At 40.9% G+C, this 16,481-nt stretch overlaps 1 protein-coding gene across 3 annotated transcripts in view; it reads left to right on the forward strand.

Moving 5' to 3' along the window:
- SOHLH1 (spermatogenesis and oogenesis specific basic helix-loop-helix 1) overlaps positions 1-15,185 on the forward strand; it is a 58,121-nt gene extending 42,936 nt beyond the window's left edge. For all 3 annotated transcript variants that reach the window (XM_072632992.1, XM_072632994.1, XM_072632991.1), the window contains 7 exons: positions 433-567; positions 1,723-1,870; positions 2,230-2,333; positions 3,451-3,566; positions 6,893-7,142; positions 7,780-7,859; positions 9,828-15,185. In XM_072632992.1, the coding sequence (XP_072489093.1) occupies positions 433-567; positions 1,723-1,870; positions 2,230-2,333; positions 3,451-3,566; positions 6,893-7,142; positions 7,780-7,859; positions 9,828-10,084 (1,090 nt within the window). In that variant the 3' untranslated portion in view covers positions 10,085-15,185. The remainder of the gene's footprint in view (positions 1-432; positions 568-1,722; positions 1,871-2,229; positions 2,334-3,450; positions 3,567-6,892; positions 7,143-7,779; positions 7,860-9,827) is intronic.
- Positions 15,186-16,481: the final 1,296 nt, after the last annotated feature.

Below are 16,481 nucleotides of genomic sequence, written 5' to 3' on the forward strand. Positions count from 1 at the left end.
CATTCCCAATAGCCTTTATCCCCAGCACTACTGTCTTGTCTCATTTCCTACCATTGACCTCAAATAGCAGCTAGTGCTCACCCGCGTACCCTTAGCCCCCAAACCCCACCGCCATTTCTGCCTTCCTCAGTGTATTTGGGAAGGGGTAGTGGAGGTGACAGAGATAGGTAGGCATAGGGAAGAAGATGGGGTGGGGCGGGAGGAAACAGGGAAGTCTTGAACATGAGGAAGTCAGTCCGAGAGCTTAAGGTTGTTAACATGTGTTCCATCACCTCGCACCACAAAACGCAGCTACAAACTTACCCAGTTTTGGTGTCTTGGCTGTTAGCCTTTTGGGGTTCCATGGACTCTAATTCAGTTTCTAAGCAGATAATTTTAAGGGTGAGGTGTTTGTGTTTCTTCTTCTTGTCTTCTCTCTGATTCCTCTTTCAGCTCCTCATGGGCCAGTGCCCCGTCCTCTGAGGGTAGCATTGGGGACTCTGAAGTGTCCAGGGATATGTCAGAGGCTTTCGCTGTTGCCCAGGTACAGATCCGAAAGCAGAATGCTATCACAGAGAGAGAAAGAAGGTGAGGGCCTGCCCCTTGTGCAGGGGGAGGGTCAAAGAATAGTCGTGTGTAAATGTGTCAACCATTCAGCCTGCTCAGGCCCCTTAGGGAGGGGAAAAATAGACCATGTTTTAAGCAGATAGGGGAATGAGTTTTTATTTTCCTTGACAAAAGAATAAACTCAAAAGATTAGGAGAACATAGGAATTAAAAAAAAATCTCTGCAATGGTGAACTTAAATGTGAGGGAGATGACTTGGTGGTATTTTATTAGTTGGACCACTGCCAAAAAAAAAAAGAGAAAGTAACACTGAGGTGATGCTCACCCAGGGTCCTTCATTCTGATCTGCCTTCACACACTAATGCCACACAATCGTGATCAAGTGACTTTCCTATTTTTTGCCTCAATTTTTCAAACTGTAGGATGGCAATCAATAATTTTAGCTCCTTTTCCACCTGCCAGTTTTAGAATTGACAGATGGTTAAAGTCCTTGAAAAAAATATTTTTTTGAAGTATCCATTTTTTGGGGTCTGAATGGATATGACTGGATATTTGGAAATTCTGGTATTTAAAGACAGCCTGGTAGGAGTGTCCTAGAGGATTTCTTGACTATCTTGGAAAAGGGGGGAAAATGTACCCTTTTCATTGACATCATAGTTCCCCTTTATAATTATGAAATTATTAACTAGGATTCATGGTGTAGTAGATAGTGAATTGGTCTCAAAGGCAGGAAGACCTAGTAAATCTTGCAGCTGACACTTGAGTTATAGGATTATAGAGCAAGTAATTTAACATCTTTATGCCCTTAGGCAACTCTATGACTATAGGTTGCAAAACAGTTGGTTATCTGCCTTGGTAGAGTTTGCTCAAAGGGAGCTCCTACTAGTGAGGAAATCATAGTTTTAGACTAAATACAGGCTTAGGGAGTTTAATTTGTGGTCAAGGTTAAGGAGTCATTCATTGGACACAAAATGGAGTTAATTGACTCAGACCCACAAAACCAAAGCATAATCATCCCCATGCAGGGCAACTTCGGGAAGCAACCATCAACTTATGAGTACATGGGGCTTAGCGTTTTCATTTGTGTATCTCAGCTATTCTGTCCAGAGGAGTGAGACCCAAACTTGGACTATTTGTTTATCTGGACGTGGGGGTGGGGGTGCTTGGGTATAAACAGGAAACGAATCTCTGTAAGTTGTGAACGGCTTCGGATCCTGCTGCCCAAGTTTGAAGGTCGTCGAGAGGACATGGCCTCCATCCTGGAAATGGCTGTACAGTATTTAAAGCTTGCTCGAACCCTTGTGCCCACAGAAGAACAGAGCACTGTGAGTTGATATAAATACCACAGTTTGAGTAGGTTGTTTTTGTAATTGCTGTGATGTGCCCCAATATGTGGAACTAGGCTTCCCTGAGTCAGGAGAGGAATGGGATGTTTTTAAGGCATGGGTCTTTAATCCTGATTATTAAATTACAATTTATCATCATGGCTGATGCCTGAGGACCAACACTTCATTCCTTTCAAATTGTGGAATGTTTCCACTTTTCCTCTGTGTGGGAATCTTCCTGTAGAGTCTACGTATATTCCAAAAAGACTTCATTTGGTGGGGGTATCTTGCTGTCTTCCACTCTCCTTGCCAGTGTCCTGCGGTGATGCTGGCTCTGTGCATACATGTTTAAATTACAGATTCTCGCTCCCTCAGAGGAAGTATGTCAGAAGTGGCAGAAGAATGTGTTGATTCCAGATACCAGAAAGCAGATTTCAGAGATGAGAGCCCTTGATACAGCTAGGTTAGTATTTCAACATTTAATAATCCTGTACTTCATTTCCTTCCCCCCTCCCAAAAGATAATGTAACTCATTTATAGGGATGGGGATTGGACATGTGGTTTCATTGGTTGTGAAAACTCCCTCTACCAAATGCAGGTTGATACCTTTTCTACAATTTATAGTCTTATTTCCTGAAGAGCTAAGAGGTGAATTGACTTGCTCAGAGTCTCCAACTGATATGTATCAGAGGCAGAACTTGAGTCCGGGTTTTCCTGCTTTGAGGCTAGCTCTATATCTGTTATGCCATTATGCCTCTCAACTCATTTATAAAGCTGATGAAATTTCAAGGTATATCATACCTTTTTAGATTAACTTGTATGGGAAGGGGACTAGATTTGGAGTCAGAAGTCCTAGCTTTACCATTTCCTGCCTTTTTGATTTGAAGGCTTTACTTTTTCGAAGGTGCTTTACCTACATTCACTGTTTTGACAGATATGAAGATGGTTTGTAAAGTACAGATTACTAAATAAATCCTTCACAAAAGTCCTGTTTGAATCCCTTGCTTGGGTAGGGAGGTGATTCTGGGTTTTCATGTTTTATGTCAGCAAGGTGAAAAGTGTGACCTTCTAAGATTCATGACCATATGAACATAAGGCTTATATTACATTTTAGATGAGGGCTTCTTAAACTTTTTTCTCTCGAGAACCACAGTTTAAGAAGCATTGTTTTAGACAGCTCTTACTGTATGGGGTAGAGAAGGAATTTGAAATGATTGGTTCATTTCTGCAAGCAGTAGTGTGATCTCAGATTTGGGCTCTCTTACATGGTTGGGGACAGTGGGAATTAGTGGGAGAAGAAATTGTCATGTAGTAGAAAGCACCACATATATACCAAATGTGCCTATGTTAGCTACAGAGCTTTTTACTGAACTCCATACTGTCGACATTTCCCTAATTCTTCTAAACAAGTATGGAAGCTCTGTTAGAAAGTCTATTTTTGGTCAGTCATAAATTTAGATTTGGAAGGGACTTCAACATAGACAACCTGCTACTTTAAGGAAATTTAAATTAAAAAAATCCGAAAACGTCTTCAGCTGCCTAGAAGCCCCGGTTAACTGTCAGTGTCTTTCATTGGTCAGACAAAGGGAATCCCCAGGCTGCCTGGCCTCTCCGGTGGAAAATAGCAAACCAGCACTGATGTTGGGTGAACCTATGGATAATGCCTTGGAAGACACATGTTCTGTCTTTGAAAAAGGTAAGCCAGGGGCTGAGTCTGTTGGAAACCTTTCCCCATCAACAGACTTGACATGAGAGAGAGTCTTTGAGCTGTTGTTAGAAGTTCAATGCCAGTTCTCTGTTGGTAGAAGATGTGTTCTAACAGAGCTGGTTATAAAGTAAGCTTATTTCTCCCCAACTGACTTCAGTTATAAAATTGCAACCATATTCTCATGAATATAAATCCTTCGATAGATTGACCTAAATATCTTGGACTAGGGAGAATTAAGACAAAGTCAGGGCATGGTTTTTTTTTGGGTATTGTGAACAGAAGTGTTTTTTGTTTGTTTATTTAGAGTACTAATTTCATTCTGGATTCTTCTTTCTTATACTTCCACATAGATCTTTTTCTACATCTTAAATATAGACATCTATTAACTTCCCTTTGAAAAGAAGGACAATCTTTCTATGTTCCTCTTTTTGCTCAGGCTTTTATTCATTTGTTCTACTTTGCATCTGCTACTCTGCTTAGTTTAGTTCCATGGAATTAGATACTCCTTTGTTCCCCCTCTCCCAATATTAATTATATAATATATAAGATAGTATTATTGTATAATACACTATATATAATACAATGAACTATTAATTGTATCCCCAGTACTTGTGTTTGTCCTTCGTTTTCTAAGAGGACTATGACATCAGAGAAATGATGATGTGCCTAGCATGTAGTAAATGATTAATAAATGTTTATTGGATTTTTGAATTATAGTGTCTTCTCCAACAGACTTCCCCCTCCATCATCCTTACTCTTTCACTTTGATCTTTCCGTGTTTACTTCTTTCTTCTGCATAGCCTACAAACATGCCCATGTCTCCCCATTCTCGAAAAACTGTCATTTGATCTGAACTATCTGTGGGCCCTTATCTCTTCTCCCTTTTGTGGCTAAACTCTTTCCGAAGTCCATCTATAATTGATGCTTCTACTTCCTTTCCTCACACTCTCTTTCTAACTCTACAGTCTAGCTTACAGCCTCATCATTCAATCACAACTGCTCTTACCAAAGTTAACATTGATTTCTTAAGTGCCTAATTTGATGACCTTTTTTCAGTCTTCATCTTTCTTGACCTCTCTGCAGACAATGTTGAACATCCTCCTTTCCTTGATGCCCTCTGGCCTCTAGGTTTCCTTAGCACTACTCTATCTTGGTTCCTCTCCTACCTGACTGTTCCTTCTCAGTCTCTTTTGCTTAATCTTTATCCAGGTGATTGTTCCCCTGTTCTATCCTGGCCCATCTTGTCTTCTCCTTTGATATTTCTCTTGGTGATCTTATTAACTTCCATTGCTTCAATTATCATCATCTCTTTGCTGATGATTGTCAGATATGTTTTTCCCGCCTTAACTTCTTTCCTAACCTCTAGTCTCGTCTCCAGCTGCCTATTGGACATCTGGAACTGGATGTCTCATAGACGTATTAGATTCACCCTGTTCAAAAGTGAGCTCAGTATCTTTCCCTTCTGAAGTCTCTTTCCCTATCTATCAGGTCACCTAGGCATATAACCTAGGTGTCATCCTCAATTTTTCAAACCAACCTTCTCACCCAATAGGCACTCTGTTGCCAAGCCCTGTTAATTTTATCTTCATAATATATTTGCAGGGGCAGCTAGGTGATGCACTGGATAGAGTGCCAGGCTTGGAGTCAGGAAGATTTATCTTCTTGAGTTCAAATATGGCCTCAGACACTTATTAGCTGTGTGCTACTGGGCAAGTCACTTAATCCTGTTTACCTCAGTTTCTTCATCTGTAAAACAAGCTGGAGAAGGAAATGGCAATCCACTTCAGTACTTTTTCCAAGAAAATCCCAAATGGGGTTATGAAGAGTTTGAACATGACTGAAACGAGTGAACAACAACAAATATATTTGCTCCCTTCTTGCTCTGACCCTGCCAACCATCCTGGTGAAGGCCCTCATCACCTCACTACTGGATTATAGCAGTAGCCTTCTGGTTAGTTTTCCTGCCTTAAGTCTTTTCCTACTTCACATCATTCTCTACTTACCTATCAGATTAATCTTCCTAAATAGTGGATCTGACCAAGTCACCCTCCCCTCCCCCCTAGTCAATAAATTCTAGTAGCTCCCTATGGCCTCAAGGATTAGATATAAATTCTCCATTTGCCTTTTAGTTCTTCACAACCTGGCCCCTTCAAATCCTAGAATCTGAGGATTTAGCCTGGCCAGAGATTTTAAAAACCATCCAGTTGAGACCCAGAGAGGATGAATTGGGTTGCTGAAGGACATGAAGGCAATATGAAAAGTCTGTATTCAAACTCAAATCTTCTAACTCCAAAGTCTGTGAACTTTCTGTTAATCCTCCCTTACCTGTTTTACCCTGTATTTATTATGTGTCCTCAGGCTCAACTGAAGGCTTCTTTTTTTAACTTTTGTGCAAGTTTTGTGTAATTTTTTTCTTATTAAATACATTTTCACCTTAGTCATGTTGCATAGAAGAATTAAAATGAATGGGAGGAATCATAAAACAAAACATAACACAAGAGAAAATGATCTGCTTCATTCTGTGATCCAGTTCCATAGTTCTTTCTGTGGACGTGGATGGCATTTTGCCTCGAGTCCATTGGGAATTTTTTAGGTCCTTGCATTGCTGTGAAGGGCTAAGTCTGCCAGAAAAATTTCTTGCATACTGTAGTTGTTGCTGTGCACAAAGTTCTCCTGGTTCTGCTCCTTTCACAGAGCATCAGTTCATATAAGTCCTTCCAGGGCTCTCTGAAGTCTTCCTGTGCATCATTTCTCATAGCACCATAGTATTCCATTACATTCATATACCACAACTTGTTTGGCCATTCCCCAATTGATGGGCAGCCCCTCGATTTCCAGTTCTTGGCCACAAAGAGCTGCTATAAATATTTTGTATGTGTACATTTTGTACATGAGACCCTTTCCCATTTTTATGATCTCTTTGGGCTAAAGTCCTAGAAGCAATTGAAGGCTTCTTGTAAGTGCTGACGGGGCTCTTCTTTCCTCTTTCCTTCCTTGTTCCCTCACAGGTGCTGAGTATAGGACTTTAATTGCTGAGGGTTGGGAATCATTCTGGGGTTGATACTCTTTAGCTTTGTGACTTTGGGGCAAGTCTTTTAAATTCTCTCAGTGGTGGGGAATGGAGGAAGCATTTTGTAAACCTTAAAAGTTATACAGAAGCAAAATCCATTAAGGGATTTCATATTATTTCCTGCCAGGACAAGAATTTATTCTGGGGCCTGAGCTCAGCAGAAAGTGGGTATCTGGCTGGAAGGGGGATCCAGAGAGTTGGGACTATTCACTCATGTGGTAATGGCAGATTTTTTTTTGGAAAGGGCTTTCAGATCCAGCCTTGTTGCCTCCGGACCCAAGTCTCTGTGATACTCTAGTGAGCTCCTGTGGAAGGACCCCTTCTCTGCCTTGGCCTTCCTTCTTGCCACCAGCCTTTCCTCTAGAGACCTCGGCAATGGGGAAATGGCCAAGTCTGGTAGGAATCTGTTCTGGGGAAGCTGTGTCTCAAGCACAGCTACTGAGGAATCCACATGAGCCTTCTGATGTCTTGATGATGCCTCCTCTGGATACCAGGTACAAACCCCTGTGTGTTTGTACCTATACACACAGTTACATATTTCCAAGCAAATCCTCATTAACCTCATTCTTGTTCCCTGATCACTCAAGTTCTTGGACAATTTTTGCTTGGGCATAGTGCAAAGAATATAAAATAAAACTCTGTTATGCATACAAGTAGTGGGAACAGAGCACTGGCAATCCAAAATAGTAAACAGTAAAGTTTGGTTTTTCCATGGATGGGTGATTTTTTTTTTTAACAGTTTTCCTTTCCTAATTATCTTTTTGCTTTGCCTGATATAAAAATTAGTTTGCATTCCCTGAGCACACAGCAGCTGGGACGTGGGAAGGGCTGTGGGGGAAATGTTTTGGATGATGAGAAGTCAGCCAAGGATTAAAAAAAATCCATGGATAATTCAGAAAATGGATGTAATATTCAAATAGTAGAGAACTATTATTGTATTATTTCTTTCTTGTTTTTTTTCCTCCTTTTTTAGTAAGTAATATCTATCTTCTGATCTGAACTACTCCTCCTCTCCCCTTCATTTCTTTTGCCTGGAAAATTTAATTCCCCTGCAAGAGGGACAGACCGAAGGAACCTGTGTTGTTAATGCATGGAAATTCACAGACAGATTGTTTTTGCTTTTAATTTCAGGTCGATGTCAGAATCTGAAGTAGAAGATGACATGCCTTTCCTTCTGAGTGGTGACACTGACCAATGGCTTGGAGAGCAAGGTGAGGCATCCCTGAGGGTTGCCATGCTAGGATATGCCATAGTATACTGGAAAAGGAAGGAGAATTTGAGTTTTTTATGCAGGGAGAACTAGACTGTCACCCCTAGATGCTCCCCATCACAGAAAGGGTCCTTGAGGCTTGGATGCAGAGGAGTGTATATGGTAAGTGTGTGTGTGTTCCAGAGATAAAATCAGAAGGTTTGAATTCTAACTTTGGCCTGCTGTGATGTATGGAAAACTATTGTCTCCTTATGGGGGTCGGTTTTCTCCTCTGTAAAGTAGAAGTAATGGATAACTTAAAGACCATTGTGAATATTTATGGGATAATTCTATTATACTTGCATGTGTGTACCTGTAAAGTTCTCAGGGTGTGGAGGTGACTTGGGGTTTTGAATGCTAGGGCACTAGAACACAAGCTCTTACCAAACTGGACAGAAAGATGGATTGACATCTAGTGTCTCATCTAAAGACCAGCCTTACTCTGTGCAACGTAGCTTTTCCCATGGGCCTTGGCCACCAAGTGATGAGTAATTTTGATCATAGCAACTCATGAGAAACAAGGCAGGGAGGGTGAGAGATCATTATCAGTGGAGGCAGTATTCACACTGATTAAATCACAGCTCTTTCGACATTTTTACATATCTAGTCCAAGAAACATTAAGAACCTATTGTATTCAAGGCAGTGTGCTATTTACTAGGGGAATGGTCCTGTGATTCTGTTGATATGTAGGGATCTCCCAAATGAGGAAAATTCATCTACCAATACAGGATGGCACCTTCTTTCCAACTTACAGTCTCATTGAGTAGCCCAGAGCAGTGGTAACAACTCAGTTGAAAGCAGGGCTAATAAATTATAATCAGGGTCCCTGCTGCCACATGTTGACATTCTATATGCTTTGTTGTAGTTTAATTTATTTTGTTAAAAGTTTCCCAGTTGCATTTTAATTGAGAGTCAGTCAGAACCTGGGAATGTTTCAAGGTGTATGTTTAACACCTTTAGCCTATAGCATGGAAAGGTTAAGTCACTTACCCTGGGTCATGAAGTCTGAGGTGGGACATGAACCATAATCTTTCTCTGGCTTTTGAGGCCAACTCTTTCTATTAACTATGAAAATTGGCTGCCTCTCTGCCCTAGGAAAGCAAAAATAAAAATAGTTCCTATCTTTAAGGAGGGCAACTGGGTCCCTCAGCATATAGAGCACTGGACTTGGAATTGAAAAGAATCGGACCTTGGACTCTTACTAACTGTGTGACCCTGGGCAAGTCACTTAACCCTGCCTGCCTCAGTTTCCTCATCTGTAAAAAGAGCTGGAGGAGGAAATGGCAAACCACTCCAGTATCTTTGCTAAGAAAACTCCAAAGTGTGGTCATGAAGGGTCGGACATTACTGGAACAACTGAATACATGCTCACACCTCCTTAAGAAGCCTATACATAACTTGTAAACAGTTAAGTATATGAACAATAATCTGAGGAAGAAGGGATGAGACTAAGAACTTGGAATCAGGAAATAATGACCAGCATTTGTATAGCCCTTTAATGTTTGAAAAACCCTTTATATATGTAATCTCATTTGATCCTCACAGCAATCTTTTGAAGTAGATGCTGTTAGTACTCTTTTATGGATGAGAAAACTCATGCTAAGAGAGACTTGCTTAGGGTTACACAGTAAAGAAATACTCCCCACGGAAGATGGTGCTAAGGACTCTAGGGCGTATAGGCAAGGAACGTCCACATTATAAACATTAGGAACAAAGTTATGGTGCAGGGGTTAGATATGGAGGACCTTGAAGCTAAGTGACTTTTGCTACCATCACCCAGAAACCTTGTAGCAAAGCTAGGTCTAGAACCCAGCCCTCCTAATTCACTACTCTTTCCTTTATACCACATTAACCTCTGTGAAGTTGGGATTTTGAGTTGGAAGATATTTCTTTTCATGTTTCACTAATACCTGCTCACATTTGATCCAGGGCTCCAGGATATCAAAGATGGTGAAACCCAGACCTGTTCCATGACAACCCCATTCATGATGGATGGCAAGACTGGTTCCCAAGAGGAGCTCCTCCTCAAATCAGACCTTGAGTTCCTGCCTGCACCTGAGTTCTGCCTCCCAGAGTCTCAGAGGAATCTCCTGGACCATTTGGAATTTAATTCATCCTCTGTGGCCCTAACTCCTCAGGAAGAAGTGGACAATATATTTCCTTATCTCTTTCCCCAGGAGTTATGAGCTATGTAATTTCTGAGCCTTGAAGGAATCACTGCTAAGTAGGTTGAGGGTGGGAGGGGGCAGAAAATAGAGATTTTGAAGCAGCACAGAAACCAATATACATCTGGGCACTTTATTTTGGGTTTGGGTTGCAGCTGCAGCCTAATTTGAGAAAGGGAGGGAGGGCCATGGGGAGTGAAAACTGAATATTAAAGAGAAGAAGCAATTTTCTTGGAGGAAGCAAAACTTTTGTAACTTTTGCATAATTGATACAATTCAGTGAGCGGATCAGAGTGGAAGCTTAATCAGGCAGTTCTGATAGAGTTAGATGAAAGTCATCTGATCCTATCATTTTGTTTCTGTAAAGGCCTTTTCCCTATTAAGTCCACAAATAACTTTGACTCTTGGTCCTCTGGGGGAGGGTCAGTGGTTCTCTTTGTTTGTACTGTTTTGTTGGGTTTATGGCCCAGAGAGAGTGAGAATGATAAAGAAGAACTTATGCACATAGAAAATCTTTCCTGATGGTAGTCCCATTATATTCTCTTCTCAATATTTCTGTGAAGTAATGAGGGCAGGGATTATTAAAATCTCTTGCTGGGGAAAAAACTGACTCCTAGAAAAAGTAAATGAGGTTCAAAAGGTCAGACTTTCAAAGATCTGCAAGTTCGTGTCAGAACTAAGCCATATCCCAAATCCCAGCTCAAAGTCTCTAGATTGACTCAGTATGCCACCATAACACTTTACTATCAAGGATTCTTTCACCAGTCTTGCAGAGGTAAATGGGACACATTGCCACCTGTGTGAGTCTGCATGACCACTGCCACTGCTTCTTGCTCTGAGGCAGCCTTGTTGTTCTGGTGAATGGGCCCAGCTCTCTTGACCAGTTGTGACTGTATATCACAGCTACAGGGGTGTCTGTCTACAGGGTGAAGCATTTTTGGGATTCATATATAGGGAGGCAGAGAGCCAAGAGATGTCTCTGACCTCAGTCTGTCTGATACTTCCTGATGCTTCCTGATCCATGACCCTAATTGGTCTGCTTTCTCACTTCTAAACCTTATGTGAGTCTTCTGTGATAAACACTGAGAATTGCTTGTTTTGGAACTGGTCTCAGTCCTGCTCTGCCTTTTTGTTTGACCAGGATGAGCTTTGGGTCATTCCATTATACCACTGTCCAAGAGCTTCCAGGGTGATATTTAGTCTGTCTTTTCAAAGAAGTTATCTACACTTAGATAATTGTACAGCAACATAGATAAAAGGGACCTCAGGGGTCATCTAATCTAACATCTGATATGATAAAAACTTTATATGATAGCATTCCCAACATGACTAAACCAGCCTCTTTAGCTCCAAGGACCCAGTATTGAAGTTTGATAAAGGACAATCAAGGTCAAGGCAGACAAGAGTTATATGAAGTTGAGTAGATCTGGGAAGGTGTCACACAAAGACATTACTTGCCTCGTGTGATAGAGAAGCAAGGTTGATGGTGGTGGTGGATTAATATAAATAAGAAAAAGCTACAGAACTCTTTAGAATTTTAGATGCAAAATGATTTAATACCGTGGACCTTTTTTGTGATCTATGAAGCCCATGGATTCCTTCTTAGAATAATATTTTTAAATACATAAAGTAAAATACATAGGGTTACAAAGGAAACTAAACTAAATCGGGCTAGTAAAGACCCATTTTCCTTGAAACTTGTGCAGCCTTTACCAGCTGAAAGTAAGTAAATTGAAAGTAAGACTGAGTCAGTCTGAGAATTCCAGCATTAATAAAATAACTGTGCCCATAAGGCTGTGTGGGCACACAGGTACTTGCAGCTATTTTTTATGTTCCAGGCAGCTTGGAATGTACAACCTGTGCTAGAGTTAAGGTGGTGGTGATAGTAACTAGTCTGTGGGAATAGTGAAATAAGGACTGTAATTGGAAACAGAGCCCAGATAGAGAATGAGCATTAGTTTGGAGTGAGGCTTAGCACAAGTGCTGAGGCCATTGTGGCTTGGCTCAGTGTGTGGGAGTCTTGAGTCCTGGAGCAGTCATGGTATTGGGAGCCATGGTGGGAAATCCCCATTAAATCTAGTATTTTATCCAGATGGCAAATTTTGAGTTCTCTCTAGTCTGTGCACAGGAAAAGTACTGGAGGTGGAGTATGAAAGGATCCAGAGCTTATAACACATTGGCTCAAACAAACTGGACTCTAGAACTACATCAGTAGGAAGGCTAAGGATATAGCAAAGGAAATAAATAACAGGTTTAGAAGAACTCGCCTGAGAATGGTTTAGTATTTCTGGACCACAGCTTAAAATACAGGAAGGATGTACTCCTGGCTGAGGATTGAGTATACTCCCCACTCTGAAACATTGCCTGATTTGGTGATTGTCCTCTTCTTTTATCCTAGGCTTTCATAAACTCCTGTCCCCTGGTTTTCCTCCTTATCTGACCAGATGTTTTCTGTCTCCTGTGTCTGGCTCTTCATCAGCATATCTTTTAACTGTGGCTGTTCCCTAAGACTGTTCAGGACCCTTTTCTTCTCCCTCTATACTATATCAATTGATGATCTCATAACTCCCATGGTTTTGATGATCTCTATGCAAATGATTTTCAGATCTATTTGTTCAGCTCTAAACTCTCTCCTGACTTCCAGCTTTAAATTTCCAACTGCCTATTGGAATCTGGAACTGGATGCTCCGTAGATACATTTAACTCAACATGCTCCAAACTGACCTCGGTATCTTTCCTCCCAAACCCTCCCCACTTCTGAATTTCCCTACTACTTTTGAGGGTGCCACTATATTCTCAGGTACCCAGGTATACAACCTAGGTTTCATTCTCGACTTCTTACTTTCTCTCCCCCACCTCCGATTTCCAATCAGTTGTCTAGATCCATCTTTTCTACCTTCATAATATCTTTCATATACACCCACTTCACTCCTCTGACACTCCACAACCCTAGTAACATGCCCTCATCACATCATGCCTAGACCATAGTAATAGCCTGCTGGTTGTCCTCCCTGTCTTAAGTCTCTTCCTACTCAAGTCCCTTTTCCACTCTATGTCAAATTGATCATCCTGAGATGGAGATTTGACCCCATCACTCCACTACCCAGTAAACTCCAGTGGCTCCTTATTAGCTCTAAGACCAAATATAAAGTCTTTGATTTTCAAGACCTTCATATCTGTCTCTCTTTTACCTTTATAGTCTTCCTGTACCTTATTCCACATACTCTGTGAAGCAGTAACGCTGGCCTCTTTGATGTTTCTTAATCACAACATTCCATCTTCCAACTCTGTGCATTTTCATTGGCTATCCCTCATGCTTGGAATGCTGTCCATCCTCAAGGCTTCTCTGCCTCCTGTGTCTCAGCCAAAGTCCCATTTTCTGTCAGAAACCTTTCCAAGTCTTTTTTAACCTTAGTACCTCCCCACTATGATTATTTCCAATCTTGTTTGAACATAGTTGTTCTCATGTTGTTTAACTCATTAGACTGTGAGCTCCTTGAGAGTAAGGACTGGTTTTTGCGCCCCCCCCCCCCCCCCCCCCCCCCCCCCCCCCCGCCAGTGCTTATTAGCACAGTGCTGGCACATAGAGGATACTTAACAAATCCTAGCTGACTGACTTAATTGACTGTGCTATTAAAAGGGTGGTTAGTGAACAGAAGTGGTGATCACAATTTGCCTTCATCAGAAGCAGAAAATATCAGACTAATATCTTTTTTTTTTGGACAAAGTTACTAAGCTGGTAAATTAGGGAATGTTACAGATATAATTTAGCTAGATTATAGCTGAGTATTTGATGAAAAGGGAGAGTTATGGACTGGAGGATTATCTAGTTAGATGGATTTGGAACTGGCTGAATGGAGTAATTACTCAAGGAATAATAATGTCTGAATTCAGTTTGGAAGTTTGTCTTGAGTGGGGTGCATGTATGTTGCCCTGTGCTATATAATATTTGTCTGTTACTTGGATGAAGATGGAATTGTCAGAGATAGCTAACATGCTGCAGGGCACAATTCAAGATCGAAAAAGGTCATAACAAACTACTGCATTAGTCTAAATCTAGTAAGATGAAAATCAGTAGAAATAAATATAAAGCCTTATACTTGGGTTTAGAAAATAAGCTTCACAAATATAGGATAGGAGAGGCATGTGTAGACATTTTCAGAGAGCAATTTGGAAGAAAGATGTGGAGATTTAATATATTATAAGACTAGTATCAATGTGAGATATAAGCCCCAAATTAATTATGGCCTTAAAAAGCAGTAAAAGAGGCACAGCTAGGGATGTGATAATCCTACTATATGTTGCTCTGGTCAAACTACATCTGGAGAATTATTTCTGCATGGGCATACGTACTAGATGTGTCAAGTATGTTCAGGCATGCCTTACTATGGCAGCAGCCTTCGTGTTGGGTGAGGCTACCCAGGATCTAGAGCCTGTCAGGAGAGGAACAGCTTTCCCACTTTCTCTCAGACACAACCTGTTGGAGGTTCTCATGTTGGAGGAAGATGACGTCTCTAGTGTAACAGTTTTCTTGCAACCCAGGCACCTCCATTTCCCTCTTCCAATCTCTCTCTGAAGTGCTGCCTAGCCTGCTCAGATGGGACTTCTGGTTGGTGAATCCTTTCACCTATTGGAGTCATTTCGGTCTTTCCTCCTCCTTCCTCCCCCATCTAGCCCCTGTGACTGCCTGATGCCTCCAGCGGACTGTAGTCAGGACTGATAAAAATCAACAACCACTTCATTTTGATTTCTCTGGCCACTTTTCTACTTGTGGTGATCCTGAGATTCTGGTTGATATGGGCAAAGAAAGCAATATCTTTTAGATTTTAAAAGATGTTCTTCTGATCATCAGTCTTTAAACTCTACCACTAGCAAAATGTTAGACTCTGGCAGCAAAGTCTAAGTTGGAAAGACACTTTTCCAGCCAAGGTAAGACTGAAAGGAACTTTATGTATGTTAAGATAAATGAAACCATCCTATTAAAAGGAAAACTTTACCAAGTACTTTTTTGTTAATTTAAAAATGTTTCCTCAAGTTTTGCTTCCTTTAGTTCATTTGATGAATAAAACCAATGTTTTTTATGATTAAGTATTCAATAAATGTATCCTTAAAATATAGCAAAGTTCTCTGGGTACATGCCTTAATGAGAAATACTGCTTATGCTGAGGGTACTGTGCTTCAGTGCCATGTTTTATGAAGGACATTTATAAACTTGAAGGCAATAAGAATGGTGAAGAACCTTGAGATCATGCCATATGAGGACTGTCTGAAGAACTAGGAATGTTTAACATGGAAAAGAGAAGATGGGGGAGGAGGTATGCTTTATGAAAGCTTTTTTGCAACTATTTGAATTGTTTTCAAATGAAGGAAGTATTTATCTTATGCTTATTTCTAAAGGACTAACTAGGAATGGGTGGGGGCAGCATAGCATGGTGGAGAGAGCACTGGATTTGGAGTCAGGGGACTCTCTTTTGCATCCTGGCTTTGCTCCTTTCCTGTGTGATTTTGGACAAATGACTCAACCTTTTTGGGTCTCAGTTCCATTATATTTAAAATGGGGAGGTTGTATTAAATGACCTTCATGATCCCTTGTAGCTTTGCAATTTTGTTCATAAACTGCCAAGTTTAGGCTTGGCATAAGGAGAAACTTTCTAACCATTAGAGCATCCATAGTTGTAGGGAGTTGCATTGGGAAGTAGTAGGTTCCACTTCACTTCTATCCACTTTTCCACTTTTGTTCATTTTTATGCATCCCTGGCTTGGCTAGATTTAATTGAGTAGGTTGTATGAAGGAATCTGCTTCAGATGTGGGTTGGATTAGAAGACCTCTCACATCCTATCACTTCTGAAGTTCTGTGGAATAACCTGAGGAAGAGGAAGTTCCTATCATTTGTCTGACCATATATCTCTCAACCAGGAACATTTTTCTATGGCTCCCTAGTGCTTATGGGGTAAAATGCCAACTCAGAGACAAGTTAAGTGACTTCCCTGGGCTCACATAGATAAGTATCTGCGTCTGGATTTGAACTCTTCTTCCAGACTCAAAGTTAAGCACTCAACCCACTGTGCCACTAAACTGTCTGCTCCCCTCTTTGGCAGCATGATGTAACAGAAGCAATAAGACCCAAGTTTAAATCCCACTGGAAACACTTCTTGTGTGACCCTGGAAAAGTCATAACCTCTCTGAGCATTAGTTGCTTTCTCTGTAAAATGGTGTCTAAGGTCTTTTTCTATATATAAAGCTATGATTTCATGATTGATCCTTCTTCATCTTTCACTTTGAGAACCCTTCAATGTTCAGCTCAGATGGCCCCCCTTATGAAGCCTCCCTCCCTCATCCGTGCTCCCCTCAACAAATTCCTACTCTACTTTTTATTTCTTCTTTGCCCTCACCATATGCCACTTTTTATTTTTCTGT

The sequence above is a fragment of the Notamacropus eugenii genome, chromosome 1 (assembly GCF_028372415.1).
Source record: "Notamacropus eugenii isolate mMacEug1 chromosome 1, mMacEug1.pri_v2, whole genome shotgun sequence".
NCBI classification, from domain to species: Eukaryota; Metazoa; Chordata; class Mammalia; order Diprotodontia; family Macropodidae; genus Notamacropus; species Notamacropus eugenii.